General features: G+C 43.5%; 1 protein-coding gene across 1 annotated transcript in view; it reads left to right on the top strand.

Moving 5' to 3' along the window:
• LOC6554262 (ABC transporter G family member 20) overlaps positions 1-7,034 on the top strand; it is a 47,509-nt gene extending 40,475 nt beyond the window's left edge. Inside the window, exons 6-9 of the mRNA XM_001981647.3 lie at positions 646-1,073; positions 1,278-1,497; positions 5,636-5,813; positions 5,877-7,034. Of these exons, the coding sequence (XP_001981683.1) occupies positions 646-1,073; positions 1,278-1,497; positions 5,636-5,813; positions 5,877-6,631 (1,581 nt within the window). The 3' untranslated portion in view covers positions 6,632-7,034. The remainder of the gene's footprint in view (positions 1-645; positions 1,074-1,277; positions 1,498-5,635; positions 5,814-5,876) is intronic.
• The last annotated feature ends 16,867 nt before the right edge of the window (positions 7,035-23,901 follow it).

The raw sequence follows: 23,901 nt of genomic DNA, 5'->3' as shown, positions 1-23,901 counted from the left end.
ATGTGTGCGAGTGTGGTTTATTTAGCATAGAATTTGCCTGTGCACTCGGAAAAATCGGGGGGAAATCGGTGCAAAGGGGTCCTGCAGGAGCCAGCCCACTCATGTGCATGCCTAATGAAGCCATCCATTTGATGTGGAACTGATGAACAAGCAGCGTCGTCTTCATGGCAAACTTTTCCGCCCGCAGAGGGGCCAAGGGGATGACGGCTGGTCATGTACGGACACAGAAATCAATTAAGTTAATTTCCGCACGTTGCGTGAGCAAGGGATTACGCCGGGCATTGGTAGTCGATAAAACTTCATCGACACATCCACAACAACAGCAGCAGGAACTGGAATAGGAATAGGAATAGGATGTGCATAGGGGCCGCAAACTTTGACAAAGATTCTGGGACGCGGACACGGACAAGGACAAGGACGACTGGCAAGTCGCGTCAAAGTCGAAAAGTTAAATTGGCTTGACGACACTTTGCGGAGCACGCTCCAAATCAATTGACTGACAAAACAGGGATGTTACAAATCCATTTCAACTTAATTTCGAGGACTCTCGGATGTGAGGATGTGAGGTTATTAGCTGGGGGATATTTTCAACTACAAATATTTGTTGTTCATTATTATTTGTTTAATTTTTTAAAACTCTTTCAGATCGGCCTATTGCGTGGCGGAAAAATGCTGGCTGAGGAATCGCCGGATTATCTGCGTCAGCAGTACAATGCCGACTCGCTGGAGGATGTCTTCCTGAAGCTCTCGGTCTTGCAGAACATGGGAAAACGCCGTCGATCGTCGATAGCTCAGGAAATTGTGGAGCAGGTGACGGTGCCGGCCATCTCTAATCCCGCCTTGGACATGTCCGATGAGCAGCATGCTGCCGAAATTTCCGGCGAGTTTGGCGATAATATTTCAATGTCGTCCGCGGCCCGGGATCCGATCAGTACTACCGCCCCCGCAGCCCCACCGTTGCCACCGCCCCAGGAAATACCCACATCCTTCTGGTATAATCTCCATGTGATGCAGTCGCATCACCTGCACGCCCTCATCTGGAAAAACTTCTTGTGGATGATGCGCAACGTGGGGTGAGTCATGAAGTTGAGCAAGTCATCAAATACCAGCAAACACATCATTTAAAGTAGTAATACTTGACTGCATCTGATTTATTTACCTCAAACTAGGCCCGCCCTTTTATCAATCCAAGCTCATGCTACTTGTGTTGCATAATAATGGGCCGAGCTTACCAGTGCTCCTCAATTGCTAACCAACGCCGGGTGATTTTTCCACAGGGTGATGCTGTTCATCGTGGGCCTGCCCGTGGTGCAGATACTGCTCTTCTGTTACGCCATCGGCCATGATCCCACTGGCCTCAAATTGGCCGTGGCGAATCACGAGATGTCGGGGGAAATGATTATGGAACAATTCTGTCCAGTGCACACCGGATGCAATCAGACGATGCTGAGCTGCCGTTATCTCGATATGCTGGTCAAGAACAAGAGCATGGTTGTGGTGAGTGCAATGCAAATTACCTACCCGACTTCTCCAATGCCCCTATTTCGCAATCCCCCGGGAGCAGAAGGACATGGACAGTGGGCAGGACGAAAGATAGGATGAGGCAGTGGCAAGTGCAGATGAAGATGCAGCTCCCAGCCCGGGGGTGCAATATCAACTGTCATTGGCTTTTTGGTTAAATTGTGCAGTGCGAACTTTACAATAACCACTCATGTGGCTTATATCCAGAGCCCCCGATTCGAATACGTTCGCCCTGCCGTCCGCTCCTGTAATTTATTTCAATTTGTGTCGACAGCCGAGTGGCTCCCCCTGTAGGGCCCGAGTGGAGGCTGAGGCTGGGGCTGCCGGGTCTTCAATCTACTGCACACATCATTTCGTCCTGCCGCACTCCTAAATCAGCCCCTCCATATACTTGCCTTTGTCTTGGCCAAATCGCCCAGGCAGTGCTGCTTACTTGGCCAATTTCCAGTTAACACTTGTATCTGGAGGCTCTGCGTTCCTAGAAACTTTATAATGTAAGGCGGCTGAACTACAAGAGAACTGGTTTATCGTTGAAATTTACAAAAATAATTATTTAGATTCAAGAAACCCTACAAGCCAACTAACTATAGGAATTTAATGTGCAGATTTATATATTTTTAACATATATTATTGTAACAATTTAGCTGGTGTTTCTTAACCAAACGAACAACTCTGCTCCTGGTCGTGCTCGTGCTCCTTCTCCGATGCAAAATGAAGAGGATGCTGCCATTGCCTTGCCTCCGATGTGGCCGTTGCCCTTGGTGTTGGCGAACACAAATTACAGCTGCTTATCTTTGGCACAGCAACAACAGGCCAGTCGGTCGAGATCATCAATAAATTTACTGAACTGCCATGGGCGGCGATGGCCAGAAATAGTGGGCCAGGGCAGAGCAGAGCCGTATTACCGAGGCCAAGAAAAGCCGCTTGTGGCAATTTATTGCAAATTACGCTTCAAAAACAAAGTCGCTTTTGTTGCCTAATTTGAGTTTCGTTTCGGTCGAGCGCTCGACTCCTGGCTTACGATTTCATGCATTTTACATTAGACACCATAATAAGCATAATAACAGTAAAGAGGCGTTGGGAGTGTGGGTATTTTTACGATTAGTTTGCACAGCATTCATGTAAAATTGAAACTTGTTAGCAGGTTTGTTGCAAATTTCTGGGAAACTCGAGGATACTCTTCAATACAGTCCTTTCGCGGAATCCGTTTCGACAATCAATTGCTTTCCGATGAAAGATAATAAAACAAAATCAGCATTGAGACCTCAATGTCCCATCAAATTATCCCGCCAGCAGACCGTGACCTCCTAAACTTTTAGAACATTTTCAAATAACAATATAATAAAGACCGCAATAATAAGGCCAGCAACCGTCCGCATGCCTCAACTGGCAATTTGCGAAGAAAACTTTTTACCTTTGGAAATTGAAAAGCATACCCAAACCGCTGGCTATCAGACTGAATTTGTATAACTTCGGACAAAAATAAAGGCAAAATGGAGAAAAAATAATACGCGACCGTGTATCTTAAGGCCGCATCAAAAGAGCCACAGCGAAAGAAGGGGGAGCACGAAGGCCAAGTTAATTTTGGTCAATGAACAGCGTATCAACGTGCCATCAGCACTTGGCTAAAACCCTGCCCCAGCTTACCTTCCCAAAATTCTGTGGGGGATTGGAGCTCCAGGCGGGCCTCAAGGGGGGTCAAGAAAATTTGAATTTTTCTCGTGTACTGAAGTCGAAGCGTTTTCTGTTTTTTCAATACCACTTTTCCAAGACGGCTACCTACTGAAGTTGGGGTATAATGTATTTATCGAACAGACTTCAGACTTGGATAACAGGTGCGAAAAGCAGCTGTTGAGCTCATAATAATTAAAATTTAATTATATATCATAGGAATATAGGAAATTATTGATTTTTTGCATACATTTAGAATCGAAAGTAAAACGTAATTTCTGTGACTTTTGGTCATCGGAACTTTTAATTCGTATTCAGAAAACGAAAGTGGAAGAGTATAGCGATAATTCCCGTTGTCCCTTGAATTTCTTCTGCCTTTTTGGCTTGTGGTTATGTTTTCACCAGATCAAAAGCATTTCCTTTACCCTTGTCTTAACGACACGAAAGTCGTCCTTTGTGTTGTTGGGCCAACCTCCCAATTTTCTGAAGGCAGCTCCCTGAATGGTTGCAGTAATAATTTTATAAACTTCCCCCACGGCTAGGAGCCCAAAAAAGAAGTCTTAATTTATGGGAAAATGGAGAAACATATTGTGGTCAGCCGATGTCGTTGGCTGTTGTCCTTGCTTCTAATTAAAAGTTCATTAAGCATGAAAATGTAGCTCATTAGTGTAGAATCTGGCCAATTTCATGCTTTTCAATGTTGTAGAAAATCTAAGAAATTCTGGTAGGAGGAGTATTATTTGTTTTTGGGAATATGTATTTATTTTACAAGAACCATTAGAGTTTTACATTTAGAAATGCTTTTGGAACTCTTCGTGTTTGAAAGCAAATTAATTATTGATTTAATCAAAGGTGCGCAAATATTTTTGTTTTATCTGAAAACCCTTTTACTACGCTTCTGATGGTACTTGATTAGCGACAAGCTTTTACTTGAAGAAAGTGCTCGAAAGCGCATCCTTGGCTTTATTTTTTCCCTAGCTAGAGAGATTTTATGAGCAAAGTTAGGGCAAAGTCGAAACAAAAATTGCCAAGGTAGCTAGGGAAAGTTTTTCTCCAGCTTCTTTCGAGCTCATTTGCGTCGGGCTTCTGACCAAGTTGACTTCATTTGCGCATAGTTTGCGGCTCAAGTTTGTCATAAACAATGTTGAAGTTAGGGTTAAATAGTAGCATAAAAGTTGTTCAGGACCTACAATTTGATTGTCTGTAGCCATGGCTCTTCGCATTATAATTTATTCCAGGTCTCTAGTGTAATCTCCAGTTCAGGTGAATTCACATCCACCCTACGCAACATAGTTTGGCCAGAACCCACACTCACGCGCACATCCTTTTCTGGGCCATCAAATCTAATGAGGCCAATTAAACCACACACTCCAGTATTGGCCCCAAAATCGAGACATGTGTGTGCAGCATTACGACGGCAATTGCGTAAATTTCACGCCTGTTTGCGAGGCGTCTGTCCTTATGCCATTTCCGTTTAAATAACTGCAGATCGAAGCCGCAAAATTGCCCGAACTAAGCCCAAATACAAATGCCAATACACGCAGCCTGGGTTTTGTGGCCAGGCCGTTCTCCCTCGGCTGTGATTGTGATTCCTGTGGCTGTTGTGGCACATAAGTGACTGGCAAAAGTTTAGGCAAAGTTGTACGCCCCTCCAGTTCGATGGTGACTTAATAAATGTGTGAGCACTTCCCGGAACTAGCTCAAGATCCTTGGGACTGCTCCACTTTCTGGTGGCTGCCGCGGCCGTTGCCGTTGCCATTGCCGCTGCCAGTTCATTATTTATTTCACAGCGAAATGAAATTGTTACAGATAACACAAACAACATATTGTTGACAACAAGGAAAACAGGGTCCGCAAAAAGTAGGCAACGAATCGCAACGCAACGAAAACGCCTCTCCTTTGTTGTTGATTTGTTTGCCTCGCTGAATTTATCGCCTGGCGCAAAGTACGCACATTAATTACGGGGAGTTACTTTTATTGTTGCTACAACAGAACGCCCCACATCACATGCAGCAAACAATGCGACAGGAAATGAAGCGGGACACACAAAGAGACAGCTCACAAAGCTGCCAAGAAAGGAAGTGCCGTGGGCAGGAACCCCCGAATCCTGTCCTGACTACCGAGTCCTCGAATCGCGACATGCGTTGCTCAATAATTCAACGGCTCCGATTTTAATTGCACGGCAACGGCGAAAACAATGCCGAGCCGTTTGGCATCTGTCTGGGAGGCAGGTGCAATGACTTTTTAAGCTAATTGAATGAGCTTTTGATTGACTGCTGGCATTTACCCACACGACTGTTCATCTAAAGTCCCGAAAAATTTTACATGTTTTTAGATGAACAAGTCAGCGGTTTAAATGGACCTGTAATCTGAACCTAATCTCAAGAAAACTGTGTAAAAGATTAAAAGAAATATGAACTTCAAATTCTCGTTTCATTTGCAGCAATATGTGACCGAAGATGAAATGGCTTACGAGGAAGTGAGGAAAGGAAGAGCCTGGGCCGCCCTGGTAATCCAACCTAACTATACCGCCTCTCTGATGGAACGCGTGGAGGATGGCCGGTATGCAGAAGATGGAACCATTGAGTCCTCCGACCTGGCAGTGCGAATGGACTGGTCGAGTAAATATAAATGTTTACATATAAGTATGTAAGATAAATCAATGTTTTCCATCTACTTTCCAGATCAACAAATCTCACAGTTGCTGTACCGCGATCTCCAGTACACATTCTTCAGCTTTGTGGGCGACATGCTGAGCGACTGCGATGTGAATCCGAAACTGGGACGTGTGCCCGTGGACTTCCAGGAGCCTGTGTATGGCTATCGCAATCCCAACTTCACGGACTTTGCTGCACCCGGAGTTATCCTGACGATCATCTTCTTTTTGGCCGTGGCTGTTACCTCCGGAGCTATGCTAATCGATCGGAATGAGGGCATGTTGGAGCGTTGTTTGGTGGCTGGAATCACAGGGCCGGAGATCCTTCTCTCCCAGGTGGTCACCCAGTTCACGGTGATGCTGAGTCAGACGATCTTCGTCCTGATCGTCAGCTTCTATTTCTTCGAACTTACCTTGGTGGGTAACATCTGGCTAGTGGTGGCACTCTGCATCCTGAATGGTCTGTGCGGCATGAGCTTTGGATTCGTCATTTCCTGTGCTGTGGACACGGAGCGAACGGCGACGTATGTGGCAATGGGTTCCTTCTTGCCCATCGTTATGTTGTGCGGAATTATCTGGCCGATCGAGGGCATGTTCCCGCTGCTGCAGTTCTTCACAGCCTTCCTGCCGCTCACCAAGCCAACGGAATCCATGCGATCCATTCTGCAACGCGGCTGGGGCATCGACAATCCCGTCGTCTACAACGGCTTTATATCCATTTCCTCCTGGGTTCTGGTATTCCTCGTGCTCACCATCCTGCTGCTCAAGTTCAAGAAGGGTTAAGATCTTCTTTGGGTCTATCCGACACAGGAAAAAATGTGATGTTATGTTGGAAGCCAAACCTAAAGTAGTGATTGCTTTTGGCACATATAAAGGGACTAATCATGACCACTGAATTCGCATTATTTCCTGTGCCTATTTCTTATGATTTTACTAGGTTTTAAGGGTAGACTTATGCTAGCTTAGCCTGTAATTAGTCTTAGCCTTACTTCACTTGCAATAGGTTCCGGATCACCACTACTTCTTAGTATGGAAATTGTTGTGCCTTGTAGAATAAGCCTTCCCATATCATTTTACTTTCATGCCCATTCACCCACAAAACAACATCGAAACATTCTATTTATGTTGTAAGCTCGTGAACAAAAATTTGAAAAGTTTGAATAAATTGATAGAAAAACTTTGCCGACATTTACCTCAGAAATTATTGCAGAAAGCTTTGCTTTCGGTATTTGTGATTTATTCACACAGGAGAAAGCCCTGTAATTGCTCTGATTGCACTAGGTGACTCGGTAAGCAAACTGGGCGAAATCCGGACTTCAGACTTCGGACTCCTGACAAACGGCAGACAAAGTTGCCGCATTGTCGAAGTTGGTGCCAAGTGGTCCTGTGGTCCTTTCAATCAGTCATTGGTTTTGCCAATATTTATTTACCAAGTATCTGCAATCAAAGACCTCAAAAAGAAAGGACCTCAGTTTGGGCCACCGCTCAGAGACCCTTTCGTCCAGGACATTATTCGAGCGCCTCCCGTAGGGAGATGGAATGTCAGGGGCGATGTCATGGTGGCTCGTTTTCGACACATTTCACATTTTGTGGCAAAATCAATTAAGCCGGAAATGCATGTAGACCATGACTGAGTGAGTGGGTGTCTGGGTGGTTGGGTGGTTGGCACACAGCATCCGCTTAACACGAAAATTCAACTTAACAAGCGAACAAAGTGCCAAGGAAGCAAGCGGAAAGAGTTACTACCCAGGTGCACTTGAAATATGCGGAAATTGCCATCGAAGGGATTTCAATTAAGTAGACGCTTAATCCGCAATGCAATGGTGAACACAATGGCATTTCATTAAAGCGGATATTGTAAGCGTTATACCGTATTTACTACTCAGTCAGAAGGCTTGCTTGAAGCCATGGTAAAAAAGGAAAAATGCGAATAATAACGAACTCTGAAAATTATTTGTCTGAGTGTGAATAACAGGCAATAAAAAAGCAGAGACGCGCACACACACACATGCCGACTTAGGCTATTAGGTGTTACATATGCATATGTAGGTCAGCCAGCATGGGGCGTGGCTGGAACAACACTAACTGGATCCACATGTCGTCCGGTTCCGTGACTGCTGCTCTCCATCGAGCTGCATCGATGCCAGAACTGGGACTCAATTTATCCGTTCGATGTGTCCAGGCGCACCCAGTGGCACCCAGTCCACCCAGTCCACCCAAATCCTGGCAAATCAGTCAGACACTGAGTTTCCACAGGACTCCAGTCCAGAATGGCGCCCGATACGTGTGTACTTACAATTAGATGACCGTCAGCAATCGATAACATTTCAAAGCATCAGCCACCAGGACATTCGAAGGAGCCACATTTACCATTATTTTTCTGGCATTCCGCTTTCGATTGGCGGCGTCTGGGATTGCGATGCCGATCCTGATGCCTCGCCCATCATTGATTACTCGAGTGTAGCTGACGGCGGCACTCGAGCACACAAATTGGAAAATACAGCAGCCATGGGGAGCAGCGAGGGAATCCAAGGCAGGGAATCCGAATCTCATTTTCGATGGAGGAGGATTTCGTTCTCATTTAGCCATCTCTGCCTTCTACTTGCCGCTTTTCGCTTTCCACTTAATTGAAAGTTCAAAGTTTTCGTCTTGCCGCTGAATTAATTTTTCAACTTCATAATTTCACGTGCTCCGTGAAGCTTTAATAACCTCTCGGCCCATTTTGCATTTGCCATTTTCATCGCTATCGCCATCGCCATCGCCATCGCCATCTCCATCTTCAGCCGCCAGCTGCCTGCGATGGCTTTCTTTGTTTGCGGCTGAGTCGGAGGCAATCTGAGCCTTTTCCCGCCATCAAATGGAAGCCCTCTGCCTCTCCAGCGGCGTGTTAATTAATTGCTCAATTAATTTAATGTTCAGACTCCTGGGATCCCTCGTTGTTTCTTCAGCAGCAGTCAATTGTCCGCTACTTGGGTGGTTTTTGAATTTTACAAGAAATGTCAAGTTACGCTGGTCACTAGGACCCTAATCCCTCTTGGTCAACATAAGTATGTATATTAATAGCCCTTCTGGGCAGGTGAACCGAAGAGATTCCATCACACACTGGAGCCGGCGAAGGACCATCCATCCATTCCGGTTGAATTATTGCCCTCTGTTTGGACCCAGCCGATTTTTGCATTATTGATGCTCCATAATTAACCATCGGGCAACCGTCATCGGGCAAGATATCTTCAATTATTCAATCGCAATTAAAACACGCTTACTTAAGGCACACAGCGTACGTCGCTCATATGCACTTTATTATTTTAATGATTGGCATTAATTATTTGCGGTGCATAATGTGCAATTTGCTTGCCGGCGGCAAACAGCATCAGCATCAGCATCAGCATCGGCATTGGCATCTGAACTGTGGAGCCATTGAGGTGACCCGCTCCATTATCCTACGGTTTGCTTTGTCTGGCAAATTGTGTAATGAAAATGTCAATCAATTTTCCCATGATTTGCCATTAAAGTGGGCGGGAATTTTCCGGACACACATCTACACCTTCGTGCACTCGCACACTCAATGCCAATTGCAAATTGAGTTCATCTGCTGGCGGCAAATATTGACATGACAGACACATTTTTATTTTATTTTATTTGCATTTTTATTTCACTCTCCGCCCGCTGGCAACCACTCTGTCCCGTTTCTGGTATATTTTTCGCCTTTTTTCAATTTCCCCCAGCATCAAGTTTTCCGTATGTGTGTCTGTGTGGGGTGTGGGGCGGAACTCCTTGGCTCTCCTTCCTGGTGTGTCCTTCATCTCGTGGTTGAGTTTGAATAGTCTGTGTAGGTGGCAGAAATGACATATTAATTTCCAAAGGGGAAACGAAATAATATAAATGGAGTTGTCGCTTCGAGCTTAAGCGTGTAAGCCGCCCCATATTTTTGTGCCATGCTTTGCTTTCCTTGGGAGCACATTCATATGCAAATTTCCAGGCGAAATCTAAGTAAATGTGATCAGGGAAATCAACACTGCGTTCGGCTTCCTAGGTAATTGTTTGAGCATTCCATTACGCATAAGCCGCGTATTAGACCGCGGCGATATTTCGGGATATTTCTGGCGTTTTTGATGAAGTCGTTCGCTGTCAGCACCCCAGAATCCCCCATCAATCAACCTTCGATTTTTCCACATACGTACAAGTATATATAGCACCAAAAAGGAGAGTCAAGACTTGAATGGAGCGATTTGGCCGTCAGCGTGTCTTTGAGTCAGTTAGTCAGGCAGCCGCCTCTGTCCATACCTCAATTGAAAAGCACTTTGGAAAAGGATAATAACGATAAATTTTTTATTGTAATGTGTCTTGCAGTGTTTACATGCCGGCTGCGCCTTATGGCAGCTGGGGAGGGTGGATTCAAAAGTTCAATTTAGTAGCAGTAGATATGGAAAATATTTACCAAATTTTGGGAAAGCAGGTGAAAATAATTGCCTTAGGCTTTATAATTTTAATACAAATAGTTACTAGATTACTTTATGCAATCTTTGTATATCTACTTATTGTAAAACCATTGCGAGGAGCTATTTATAGCAGGAGCCTAAAGTTTAATTCGCGTAAGTCTGATTTATCAAATGCTCGGGCTTTATCCAAGATGAAAGGAAATACTTGACTGGCAACCCTCGCTGAGCCATAACAACTGCCAAAATAGCGTGTATTGCCATTATTTTCCAAGCACGGTCTGATGTCTTCGCCGATGCTTTTCCAAGTCCTCCGCTGTTCCCTCCTCTTCACCAACAATCCTAATATGAGGACAATTTGCAGCCTCTGCCGCCTTCATGCTGTTGCGCGCGCTTACAGGCAACACTTAATCGGCTTCCGGGGATATTTGGGATTTGGGGCGGAAACCTATTTGTGTCAAGACGCAGCCAGCGTTCCACTCTGCTTATCCACCTCCACCTCCACCTCCTTCGCCCTCATTTCCCTGCATTTCCTACCGTCCTTTTGTCGCCGACCGCTTTTCTTTTTAGGCATTTTCCTTTGGCTGAAGCATATTTAGTCTTTTGTTTCGCCACAGTTTTAAGCTTGTTTTTTTACTTAGCCATACTTAAAATTTATAACAAAAGAGGCTCCATCTTAAAATGAACTACTTAGTTTTTTTCCTTTCTTTGCGCCGGCTTGAGGCGAAAACATTACCACAATGAAGCCAATTCCGTCAACAGCCCGCGGGCTGTTGTGTACATAAATACACATTTCTTTTGGCTTCTGGGATAGTACGTGATAATGGCCAAGGAGCGAATGACACCGAGCCAAGAGTCAGCCATGAGGAATCGGCAGTCTTCCCCCAGAAATATGAGCTCGAGAATATTCCTTGTCCTGCCACGCCTTTTCTCTTCGCCCAATAACAGCAGCCAGATGCTGCGGGACCATTGAAAAATGCTGAGCATCATGCCACATGTACGTATGTATATACGAGTACGTATGGCTAAGCGTCGTCCTGCCATATATGTACGTCTCGCACTGTATGTGTCTGCCAATTCCCTGCTAATGGCTCTTTTGTGAGCATTCCCACAGCTTGGCTCAATGAAATGCCAGCGGCAGTTGTTCCATCCGTCGACTGGTCGCTCATTTTCAGTTATTTCCTTTTAAATATTTATGATTTTCGAAATACCAGAGAACTCTGAGTATTTATACACTCCCAATGCGGCGAAAGTTGCTGGACTTTGCCATGGAGAACGATTTATGATCGATTTATAAGCTATTTTTATTTACCTTCCAGCCTAAAAGTATGCAGAGGGAATTAAATTGATTTTCATATTATGTAAAACACATGATATTTACCCTACAGCGCACCCTATGCAAATGAAAACTTAATTTCCCTTCAGTTAAGGTAAAAAACCAATCTCTTAAGCGGTAAATGAGTAAATGGGTTTTATGATGGGCATAAATTAAAATAAAACATAATATAATATAGAGACATGAGGTATGATTTTGTTGATATGCAAATTTGTGTTGTGAATAGTTTTAAATAATCCATAGCCAGATACGTTCATTACGAAAAAAAAAAAACAAATACCTTTAATGCATTCATGAAGCCTCACCTGAGTAGAGCAAAAAAAATTCTTAAATTAAAAAATACCTTTCCGGTTTGCCCACTCAATTATTATTGATATTTTCCCCCTGAATTTTGTTGTCAGAGCTTAGAGCCACATTAACCGAAAATATGCCTTCATTAATATTGCTTAAAGCATCTTAGTCTCTATCCGCCGTCTATTGTAATCATCGTTATCACAAAAAAAGAGAAAATATGCAAAAACCATAGAGACGATGGCAGCGGCGTCTAAAAATCAATAAATGACACGTGCCTGGACCGAATCACGCATCCGCCATGTGGCACGTTGGGTTGCGACATGATGCCTGGCCCTAGGCTCGGCTCATTTATTAGCCGGCACTCAAACACAGACGCACTTACAAACACGCAACGATAAAGGCAAATAAAAATAAAATAAAAACGCATTTTAAGTGTGTATTGGACATATTGGTATAATCAAATGTGCATTGAACATTATTCAATCGATGCAGCAGCGTGTAAAAATATTTGCGATAACAGAGATATGACATGCAGCCGATCAAGTACTATATTTCGATTTTTAGATAGGCTTTTAATTCTTTACTCTATAAATCTAAGTTACGGATACTTTGACATCACAACTTCCTTAAAGTTAAATTCTTTATGCTCCGCATATACCCTTACCTTGCAACAGCTTATAAAACTGCCCTTGCTTCACATGCATTAATAACGATTTTAATGCCATTTTTAAATGCAATTTAATTGCCACCATTGGGCAGAAGGGAAGAGAAAGAGGCTTATCGATGCACATGATGCGCGTGCAAAGCACTTTTAAATTATCAACACAATTTTATTAATAAAAACGCCGACAACAAGGAGCGCTGCGTGAGCCAATGAATACATACATCAACGGACGATGAATGCAAGGGACGTGTGGCAGCCACTTACAAAACTTTTGATTATTAAAATGTAATCAAAAATTAACTTAATTAACGGTGCAGAAATGCGAACAACAATTTTTTATTGAATCGCTCCACAATAAGAACAACAGAAAGGGGGAAAAAAGCAGAGCAAACTGATAATAAAAATCAAAAATAACGCATACGCAACGTGTGCCACGAGCATGACAATGAAGACGGGCGCTCGAACGTGTGTCATGCATAAAAATTGCATATTAAAAGATATTAGTGTGAAAATTGATATAAAAATCAATGAAGCAGCATCGAGAGCCGAGCTGACAGCCGGCGACAACTTTAAAGGGTGTCAGTAGATGGGCTTCTTGTAAAGCGTCATGGCCGTGTACTGTAAGTGTTGACATAATCATTAAATTTTATTGTCCTTTTATAGTTGGTGGTGGATGTAGCTGTTGTTTTTTCCCTTCTCCAGGCATCTTTCCACATACTTTGCACTTTAGTTTTCATGCTGCGAATTAACGAGCAGGCTGCCCAACCCTCCGCTCCTTCGACCATATAAATTAGTTGCCCAGCCGCTCCGCCCACAGGAACACACACGCATGGCATTAAAGTGGCTTTGGCCAGGACATGTCTTGAGGCGCGTCCTGCTGGGCAATAAAACGTATTTTTACGAGTCCTCCCATTCGAGTGGCACACTTTGCATGCAAGCCCAGCCACTGAGATGCTCGGCCCAGCCTGTAAAGGGAGTCATATCAGCGACAAATAGCGGCACTAAATGGCCACGGATTATAATGATACAAAGGTTGGCCCGAGTCCGTAGTCCTTGGAAGACGGTCGCTGCCTGGGCCATTAAAAGTATGCCAAACTAGCCGTGAACTAGGCACAGTCACAGCCAGAAAGTCATCAGCTATAAATGTTAGATTTTACGAGTCACTGCGACTGAGCCTCGCAGGCATCAGATACACATAGCAGGCACTACGAGAAATATTTGAAAAACCGAGTTTCTAAAGTGAACTTAAGCTAAACTCATCAAGTTTTGAGTAACGTATTTAATATTTCAAATTTCTTGACTGCAGTTCTATGAGTTTCATTAGTATTAAGTAAAGCCCCATCATTTCTCTCAGTGAGATGAAAACCGACAGGTCCCAGCACGGGACATTGAATAGTTTTTGGTCTGGCGAACATCAATGTCAATTGATTGCAACCCTTTCCAGGACCAGAGCGTCCTGCACCACTAAGTGTTTTGTATGCTGACCGATCCCATTGCCATTTTCCACCCGGCTATTTGAGAGCCAGTGGAGCATGTCGGTTGGATGCTGAATCCTCCATCGGATTTCTTTTTTCCCCAGCGCCACGGGATGCTTAAATAATTGAGCAGTTAATCGCACCAAATTGCTCGAATAGAATTCCCTGCACTCTCGACTTTTTGCTTATACTATTGCCCCTGCTTTTATTTTTTTCCCTGACCACGTGCATGATTATGTGGGCTGCCATTGATTGTATGCTCATTGAATTATGCAAATGTTGCATGGCCTTACAGCAAATTGTCAATGCAGATGGCCTGGCCTCGTTCATTTCGAGTCGAGTGTGAGCAAATTATCCAAAGTGAGAGTAAATTGATTGGCCGCGTTCGGCAGAAAATTTCTCGGACCTACGTGGGTGAGTTTTGGGTCACTGAACCAACTTTTGCAGCCCTAAGCCGATTATCCAGAAGTATATATCGAACTTGATCATCTTTAGTAAGAGACACCAAAACTTTATTGAAAACGACATGATTATCGTACCGAGTATTTAATATATGTTGGTATCATTTGTCGTCTTCCGATTTCGTGCTACATTTCCGTGGTCCGACCGACATGCAATGGCTAGATTTTGCGAGGGTATAAATCTTTGATTGGCTTTGAACGTTGCCCCCACTGTCAACACTGGATCTCCGCAATAATTCTCTTGTTTCTCCCCTGTGGCTGCCATTGTTGCAACTGCAACTTGCAACCGGCATACACAAATGCCAATCCCCCACCTGTCGTTTTCAGTTACGCACTCAGCAAAGCCAATCACGTTCTATGTGTTACATATCCGAAACTCCACGAATCCAGTTCAGCAGCTAAAACAATTCAATCGGATCCAAAAATCCAGCGCGTATTTGTTTTTTCAATGATGCCTGATTATCGAAAATCTAAATTCTACGCGCTGATGATGCCAATGTTGATGATGATGACGTATTCGGGAAGGACCCTCACACGCCAGGACGATGCAGCTGTTCAGGATTCAGGTCCCCCACGTAAGCCCTATTTCCCCTCCTCGACCACCCACCCTCGCTGCCAGTTTTTGTTTGTTTTGGTCATAAAGCTGAGCTGAGCTCAGCGTTAAATGTGCGGGGATTTGTCGGGTGGATGGAAAAGCGTCGCCGGCTGATTGGAAAATAGCTGCAGGTGATTGCCTGCCTTTTTCATTTATGAGTGAAGCAAAATGAATCGCAAGCATAACGCAGCAGCTTTGCTTTTTTCACTCATTTTTATGTTGACATTAGAGTTGATGAGAGGTGAGAACGCTCAACTATTACTCTTAGGAGTAATCCACTTTAATTAAAATTGTTAATTAGAAAGGAAAGGAAAGAAATGGAACTGTTTAAGTTTATATTTCCTTCCTACAAATGCTTCTTAGCCAAAATGTAGCTGTTCGATCATTTAAAAATTCTGATTTTTAAATTATCCACATGTATCGGCATATTGCTCATAAGATTTCCGCATGCAACTGCAGAGCTTTTGTTATTATTCCCCGACAATCCACTCATATGTAAATTTCGCTGACACATCATTTTAAATTCCTGTCACTCAAAAGCCGACGCCTTGGGGGCAGTGGCTCCTCGCGAAGAGCGACAAAATGTCGAGCAATCATAAAACCGCTCGGATACAATTTATTACCAATTTAAACATAATTTAAAAAGATATTGCGAGCGGGTTGTGTTCAAGGAGAAGTTTTGAGACTGGCTCATAAAAGGACATAAATGTCACAAGGCATTGCGGCAAGCGTCGTCTTAATGTTGTCATCGCTCGCCGGAACAGTTCCCATATTCCCAGATCTGCGACTGCAGCTTCATATTGTGCTTATGTGGTGGTCATGATGAACTGCGAGAGACAATGTTGGAATTTTTATTAACCATCAAAAATCCGCGCTTACTGTGGCCGGGAGCAGTGTTCGTCGGGCATCCCCAGGATGTGGGTATCCTTGGATCCTAGGCAAGAACGCCTGGCGTGTGGCACGCACATTGCCACAGATTATCTCATGCAACGCGCATTCCAAACACACACAACCACTAGTAGTTCCCGTTAGCACACTGAGAGAAAACAAGACTCACTTGGCGCATTACCTTGCCTAAATTGAATAATTACTTTTTAAGTATTTTTTGATTGGTATACATAACTATGTTTTTGTAACTATATAAATCCATTTCCCTTTATGCCTTTTTCTCAACCCCTCTCGTGTTAGGTATTTATTTCTCCGTGAAGCCTGCGACTTGGAAAACGCTCTTGAGCAATCAGCGTGCCCTGGTAGTCATCATAATGGCAGCAAAGCGGTAGCACGCAGTTCAGTGGGGGTGGAGTTGGGGGCGTGGCTGCGGGCATGGTCGTGGTCGGGTTGCAGGCACTTGTGGTCTTAATATAAAAATCACTTTGTGTGTTGTGTTTGCCTCGTGTGCTGCTTTGCATTTCTAAGCAGGCTGAGCGCAGGCAACATTGTTGATGGGGAAAAAGGGAGCGAGCGTGCAGTTGAGCCCCAACCCGTTGCATTTGTTCAGGGGAAACGGAAGTACAGTGAAGCTATATGGCGGGGGAAAACTTGCAGAATGGGCCTGCATATGCTGGTGCACTTTAAGTGCTGGCTCGAGTAGACAGAAACAGCAAAGGAATGAGAGACGTATGACGATGACTACTACTTGGCCGGCCACTGACAATGCCAAGGGTCAACGAGGCGTATGAGTAATGTCATAAACAGCTGCCGCCATCGCAATCACAGCACAGCAGCAGCAGTAGGAGCAGAAAAGCAAACCGAGCGACATTTTAAGCTCTCAGTGCAGTCAGGCGAAAATGTCGCCAGGCCACACAGACAATTTACTGTCTCTTTCGAATTTTATCTGGCCTCTCTCTCACTCTCTGCTCCTCTGCTTGCCAGCGTCTTACCAATCCTCCTTTTCTTCCCATTTGTTTTCAGCTGCCTGCCTGCGTTGATGGCTTAAATGGATAAAAGTTAAGTAGCTTTGAAGTTGGCCAGATTAGCGCGCATATCGCGTTCGCCTGAAAAGGAGCAGCAAAAGAAATAATGAAAGCATAAGCACTGCAGGAGCCTTAAGCACTTAATGGCCAAAAAGCTGGCATACCCTTTTCACATATCCGCTTAGATGGCACTAGTCAAATTATTAGAAATGTAAATTTAATTGAACAAAAATAGGAGCATTTGTAAACATCTGCATGGGTATGGCAACAAGTTAGCGTAAATTGCGAACTTCTTAAAGCAATAAACCAAACACATAAAACATGTATTACTTCCTATTTTTGCCTATGATTATTAATGCCATCTTATAAAATTTGTATCGCTTCCAAATGAATATGCCCAAGCTCGGCAGTTAGAGTTATGAGCCATCTGTCTGCGTCAGAGCCCCGTGCAAATATTTTAAGCAGTAGGTACAAGTGGACTTTTCCACAAAAGCCGAACAATAAAAGTAAGCTCAACTTCCAGGCAACTAAACGCAGTCAGATCCACAGTTCAGTCAGTCAGTCGATGATGCCTTTGTTTGGGGCTGCCATACAAAAATTCCCAAATTTTTTGGTTGTAAAATTTTCATGATAAAGTTTTCATAAGCCGGCGGCAACGGTGACTACAGCGTGAGCAGCCGAGCAAAAAACATCGCGGAGGAAGGCTGTAAAAACTAACTGAATTTTTAATTATTCGATATTTCCGCTCAATGAAACGAACTACTTTTTGGTCAGAACCGCGGAGTCGTGGGTGGTGAGCTATCAAGCAGGGCATGAAATATTTTGAAAGGTTCTCAGTTATTTATAAAAGGCAAAAACTGAAGCTGTGGCTTGTTGGAAACACTTTTGCGACAGTCATGGCAAATTTTCAACAGGGAAAGGAAATGAATCACTTGGCATTCGCTTTGACGTGAAAGGATTGAATGGTGGAGCGGCAAGTGAAAGGAAAGAAAGTTTATTTTCTGCCATACATTTAACTTTCATTGGCACGAAATGTCTGCCTTTGAATTAATGTTTGTTTAATATTTTTCAATTTCTAATTTGAGTACAATATATAGATTTCCCACACGCTGTCCCTAAAAACATAGTATATTTAAGAAATGAAGTTCCCTACAGTTGTTCTAAACGGCCCTTACCCCAATAAACATTATTTCCCATTACTGGCAGCCTTCGCATCACGAACTCAAGCTGAGTGTGAAACTCGCATTGTTGTCGCTGCTGATTGTTTGGCATTGATTTGGCACAAATTAATAACAATTTATTTATGTGCGCAATTAGTCCAGCCATACGAAATGGCAAACAATGTGGGGCAAAGCTCTCTGGTATATGGCGACAAGATTGGTTAAACAAATACGCATAATTTGCATATTTATGCACTGGCCGCCACTCGGAAAGACCAACAATTGCTTTTATTGCCATTTTTTGTTTGGGCCTCAATAAGCAAACAAACTAACGTTATCGTTTCGCGGTCGCTCTGACTCCATTTATTGTGATTCTGTTTAATATTTATTTATTTGGCTTTCATTTTGTTTGCGACTGCCATCCCTGCTGCCTGTCAAATGATAAACTTTTAAACAAACCATGCAACATAGCTTCTTATCGGCTCGAGCGTTAGTCAACCTTATGTATTTTTAAGCAATTTGCCTAGTCCTGAACAGCCAATTCCCTGTTCTATACATTTACTAATAAAGTCAGAGTTTCATTAAATACAATTAAGCTTCAATTCCGGGAATACTCAATTCAGCGCAAATATGTCGGAATTGTTGTTCCCGGAACTCACACCCAGGCAACAACAGCAGGACACATCCTTCACTGTCGGTTGTCAGTCATGCTGGGCGAATATCCTTCGCAACATTTGTTCACCGCCGTGCGTCCTCGTGCCGAAATTAGCAGCTAAATGCTACAATTCATTAAGGTGCCAGGTTACCGATGCCAGGTAAGACTTAATGAAGTTGGCCTACAAAACACGAATGGTCCTCGCATTTGTTTGAGTTACGTGTGTTTTCCGGATGTTCTCCTGTTTGTTTGCCCGTTTTTGGCAGTTTTGTAATTGGACTGAAAAATGCTTGAACACCTGCTGCGACCGTGTGTGTGTGTGTGAGTGAGAGAGTGTAAGTGTGTTGTAGTTGCTGGGGTTTGCGCGTTATGGCATTAAAAATGTTGAAATCACACGAGCAGCGAGTAAATATTTTACATTTGCATTTTGACGCTAGTTTTTTTATAGCTCCCCCAACAAATTTGCATATTTTTTGTGAGTATGGGTATGGAATGGTGTTTTTTCCTGATTTCATATTTTATTCTCGCTTTCGTTTAATGAAGTCAGCCAGTCGTATAAAAAAATAATACTCTTAACGGAAACCCCCGAGTTTGGGGCACCAACCCCGTGCACCTTTGTGTTTCGGCCAACTAAATATTTGTTACAAATTATGCTCTTAATTAAGTGACTCTGTGAGCGGGGGCTATACAAACACATGCACAACACCCGAAAAAGCCAAAACAAGGACTCAGAAAGGGGTTGTCGAGGGGGGAAAGTGGTGGACGCAAAGTCCAAAGGCTAAAGGATAAAGGAAGCTACGTGGCAGACGCATGACAGCCGCACAAAGCGCACACAAAGCGAAAATAAAAACTGCAGCCCAGTGGCTTAAGGACACCAAATGCCTTTGGCCGAGTCCTTTGCACTGGGCAGAAATGTTTGTAAAATTTGTCAAAAGAGTTTTTGACAGATGTGTGCCACTTTGTCACCTGCGTTGTTAATTAATTACTCAACGTATCATGGAAAAATATGGCCTTTTCGCGTAACATAAATAATAGCTTCACACAGTCCGAATATTTCGGTAATTGTTGACCCACATTTCCAACTTAATAAGCCAAATTAAATTACAGAGTATCACAGCGTTTTCTTATGCCAAATACAGGCCTTGGGAAAATGTTGGCCTGGAACCAGAAACTAAGTCGAATTGGCAGCATTCTTTGGTGTACGTGCCGCAATGACTGGGGCTCCCGTTGCCGGCCAGTTGGAGAACGCTTCGAAGGTAGCCTCCAATTAAGCTCATCAGTTTAATGTGCTCTCTGTCGCCGGGCGGCATTAATATGTGTAGCCCCGAAGCCCGAAGCCCCAAGCCCCAAGTCCGAGTAGTGGACCTCGAACGCCTCTGACCCCGTGACCCCTTAACCCCGTGGCCATTCAACCACCCACGTAAATGGCATGTCGACGCTTTTACGTACGTGCTGTGGAATTGGGCGGGCCAAAGAGTGGGTGGCTGGCCGAATAAAAATGACTTAAATTTCAGCTGGACCAGGAGTCGGACTTCGTGTACTATTGACACGTTTTGTTGTAAACTTGGCATTGCTCATAAGCCAGCGCATGGAACAAGCATAATCCTCATATATCCCAGCGCACACATTTGCTTATGACTCATGCAAACACAAACAGACACCCTCACAGACACCAACGCACCAGCTCACACTGAACAAAATGGAATAACATACATACTTTATTTAGCTGTGAAATGTTTTCCGAAACAAGGTGTCGTCGTTTAGTACGAATAGTCTTAGTAGACCCAATATGATATGAGGATAAATAATTATAAATAATATAGTTTATAAATACTATATATCGCATCAAGATTTATTTCTCTGCACTAAGAGCGGAGCGGAGAGTATCGACAGCTTTCAGAGCTGAATCTGGATTACGGGTCGTATGTGTAATGCAGAAAGTGTTCACCTCCTCGTCCTTTTGCCTGGTTACTTCTGCACTCGGTTGCCTGTTTATTTGCTGCCATTTTTAGTTGCTTTAAACTTGCAGCTTAATAGCAATTCTCCGCTTGGCCACCACTTGGTCGGCAGGCAAGCCTTTTTCGGAGCACTTGACTTGTTTGCCGTTCCGTTTGTCGTTTGCCCGCTGGTCGGGTGGTCAGTTGGCCAGTTGGCCAACGCAGACGTCTCCGTAAACGTACTGTATGTTGTTTTATGTGGGCCAGAGATCCTGATTCCTCTCTGCTGGCTGCTGGCTGTTGGCTGTTGGCTGCCGGTTCCGCCTGTTGCCTTTGACAGTTGTCAGGGCTAATACAGCATTTTCCCTGCATCTGCATGTTGAATCAGTTGTCGCACTACTCCTGTATGTGTTACTTAAAGTGCAGTAGCAATATCTGAATGTGAAGGAGCACTAAAACATTTTGATTGGCTTCCCCCCAACTCCATGATGCACAGTTCACGACCACAGATCTGGGTTGCAAGGTGAATCATTTGACATTTGGCTTGCCTAAGCTGTTCATTGAAATTCTATTTATCAAAGGTCTGTTTACATTGCATTACATCTGGTGCGGTAATTAATTTTTTTAGTGTTTTCTATCAATTAGTATTATTTTCTCTTTGGTTGCCTGGGAACAGTGGATGTATCTCATAGAAATATCAAAACGTTCCTCATCTGCGATTGTTATTCTAGCCTTTCACTAATAGCAAAATCCTGATAACCATTTATTAACAAATAAATGTAATTGCTAAGCGAGGGAATGGTGTTTGAAGTTTTTTTGTCTAACAGTTTCCAGCAAAGGGCTGGAAAACAATGTGTTCAATAGGGACAAGCTTCATATAATAGACAAAAATTGAAACGTGCCGGAAAAACGTGTCACAATGCAGTAGGAGATAAGGATTCCCCATTTTTTTGGGGTTTCAGGTAACGGGTGAACAAAGGTTTGCTGTTTGATTGTGCCAAAAATAAATATGTCATTGTTCCAAATACAAAACATCCCCAAAAGGGATCATGGGTTGGGTATCATCGGTTGAATCGGAGGAAAGGGAGTTTAAAACCGGGTAATTTGTTTGCTTGGGGCATTGGCGGTTGTGGGGTCACTTTGGTCAACAAACTGCGATTGCCATGGGGGCGCGACTGAATTCCCTTTGAATTCAGTTTACACATTCCCTCGCAGGCTGGCTCTTTAACCTAATTAAACCGACAAAGGGCCGACAGTCCTTTAGCGCGGATCCAGCAGCCACGGCTCGTGTCTTTTATAATGTACTAAAAATTGGTTTATAATTTTATGAAATATTTCGCAAAAGCAGCATAAATTTTGGCCGGCGAAAATTTAAATTTTTCGGCAAACGAAAATTAATGCCATTGTGCGTTCAGCGAAAGTGCCCGCTGACTGTGTTTGTATTTTTACCCCCGAAAAGCAGACCCTAATTGTTATCTATGTAATGCCCTGGTTTCCATCTTTTAGAACCATTTTTGCCAGCATGCAGCGAAAACATTTTCCTTTGCCATTTTCTGGAATTTTAAATACCTTCGCTGGCTGGCAATGCTGTTGAAAATTTAATGAATTTAATGCCCCGCTCCAAGGAAAATGGCCATTTCCTGGGGATCATCTAGGGCGCAAAAGAAAAGGGCTGTCTTTAAAAATATGCGGCACAAGCACACCATTATTTAATTAAGGTGGAGAAATTATAAAGATATCAAAATAATCACAAGTGCAGCTCTCAGCAAGCAAAAGCAATCTTGGAATTTCCAGAGGCAGAGAGAAAAAATCGCTCCAGCAATTAAAAGAGCCCGCGGGTGAGATTTTTCTTAGCGAAGGAATGAGATGAGCTTTTATAAATAAACATGAAAGCAAATCGCGGTATTTTAAGCAATTGAAAATGATATTTTAAGACCCTTTTGATGACGATGATGCATAATTTATTTCGGTCTTCCTAGAATTCATTTTTCAGATTGAACTCCTAATAAGTGACTGAAAATTATATTTATATATAAATAATTTGAGTTCAACAAATTTGGTAAAATCAAATTACGAATATCAATCCATTACTTTCACCATTCCCAGAACTTACCCTCTGGTAGCCTTTCCAATTGAATGAGCGCAGTTAAACAATTTTATGCACTTAATTTGCCCATTACCCCCACTTCTAATACCCAATTCGTTCTTTGCGTCACGCGCTAACAATCCCAAATAACCTCATGCCTCATGGGCCCAAAACCCCGAACGCAACTTTGGTCCAAGCAGGCGGCCATTTATGGCATTTCAACAATTTCAAGTAGTTCCAACGGACACTCCCCCTAGTCAACACCCAATAGCCTCCGCCCCCAAGGACGCCGCAAGGAATTTTTGTTTATGCTGTAAACTCATTCCGAGCATCTACTATAAGCTTTAAGGTACAACAACAGCAGAAAAGGGAGGGCAAAGATGAAAATCCAAAGCAACAAAAATGGATGGTTGTGGAAATTGTCCTTTTGTCAATGGCCGCGCCACCACATTGCCTATATCAGTCCGCATTTCTCTCTGTGCACCGCTGTTTCCATGCCCACGAAGTCTGTTAACTGTTTGTTAAACATTTTTGGCATTTTAGGTGTGTGTCTTGCCAGTTTTTTTCTTTGCGTTCCCTCTTTGAGGCGTATGACAGAGACCCAAGTGTGTTTACCCTGCGATGCCACATCTGTGTTTTATAATCGACCCAAGCCCCAGGAAGCCGGCATGAGTGTTCAAAAAATCCTTGAATCCCGGCCAAAAATGGAGGTCCGACCACCGAGCCGAGCTTGAAAATGCACTTGCAGTATTTGGCCCCAAAATTCTACTTATTACCTCCGCCGCCTGAAAGTGTGCTATACCTAATACCCTGCGGAATATTTTATAGGATTCCATCGCTCTTTTAATTAGATATTCCTAGCAGTTGAATGGCATTAAATAGATTGATTTGTTTATATTTTTCCCTGTGCATTGGCGAGTCAAAGCAGATTGGCAAAAAGCTGAAAGGAGCAAGTACGAGAGGGGAAAAAAAGTAAATTAGTGTTCTGCCACTTTCGGCAAACAAAGCGAGCAACCCACTCGCAGCGAGTGACCCCGGGCC

This window comes from Drosophila erecta, unplaced genomic scaffold (assembly GCF_003286155.1).
Source record: "Drosophila erecta strain 14021-0224.00,06,07 unplaced genomic scaffold, DereRS2 tig00000000-arrow-pilon, whole genome shotgun sequence".
Taxonomy (NCBI): domain Eukaryota; kingdom Metazoa; phylum Arthropoda; class Insecta; order Diptera; family Drosophilidae; genus Drosophila; species Drosophila erecta.
The sequence above is the reverse complement of the archived record's forward strand: the minus strand, read 5'-3'. Positions and strand labels throughout refer to the sequence as shown.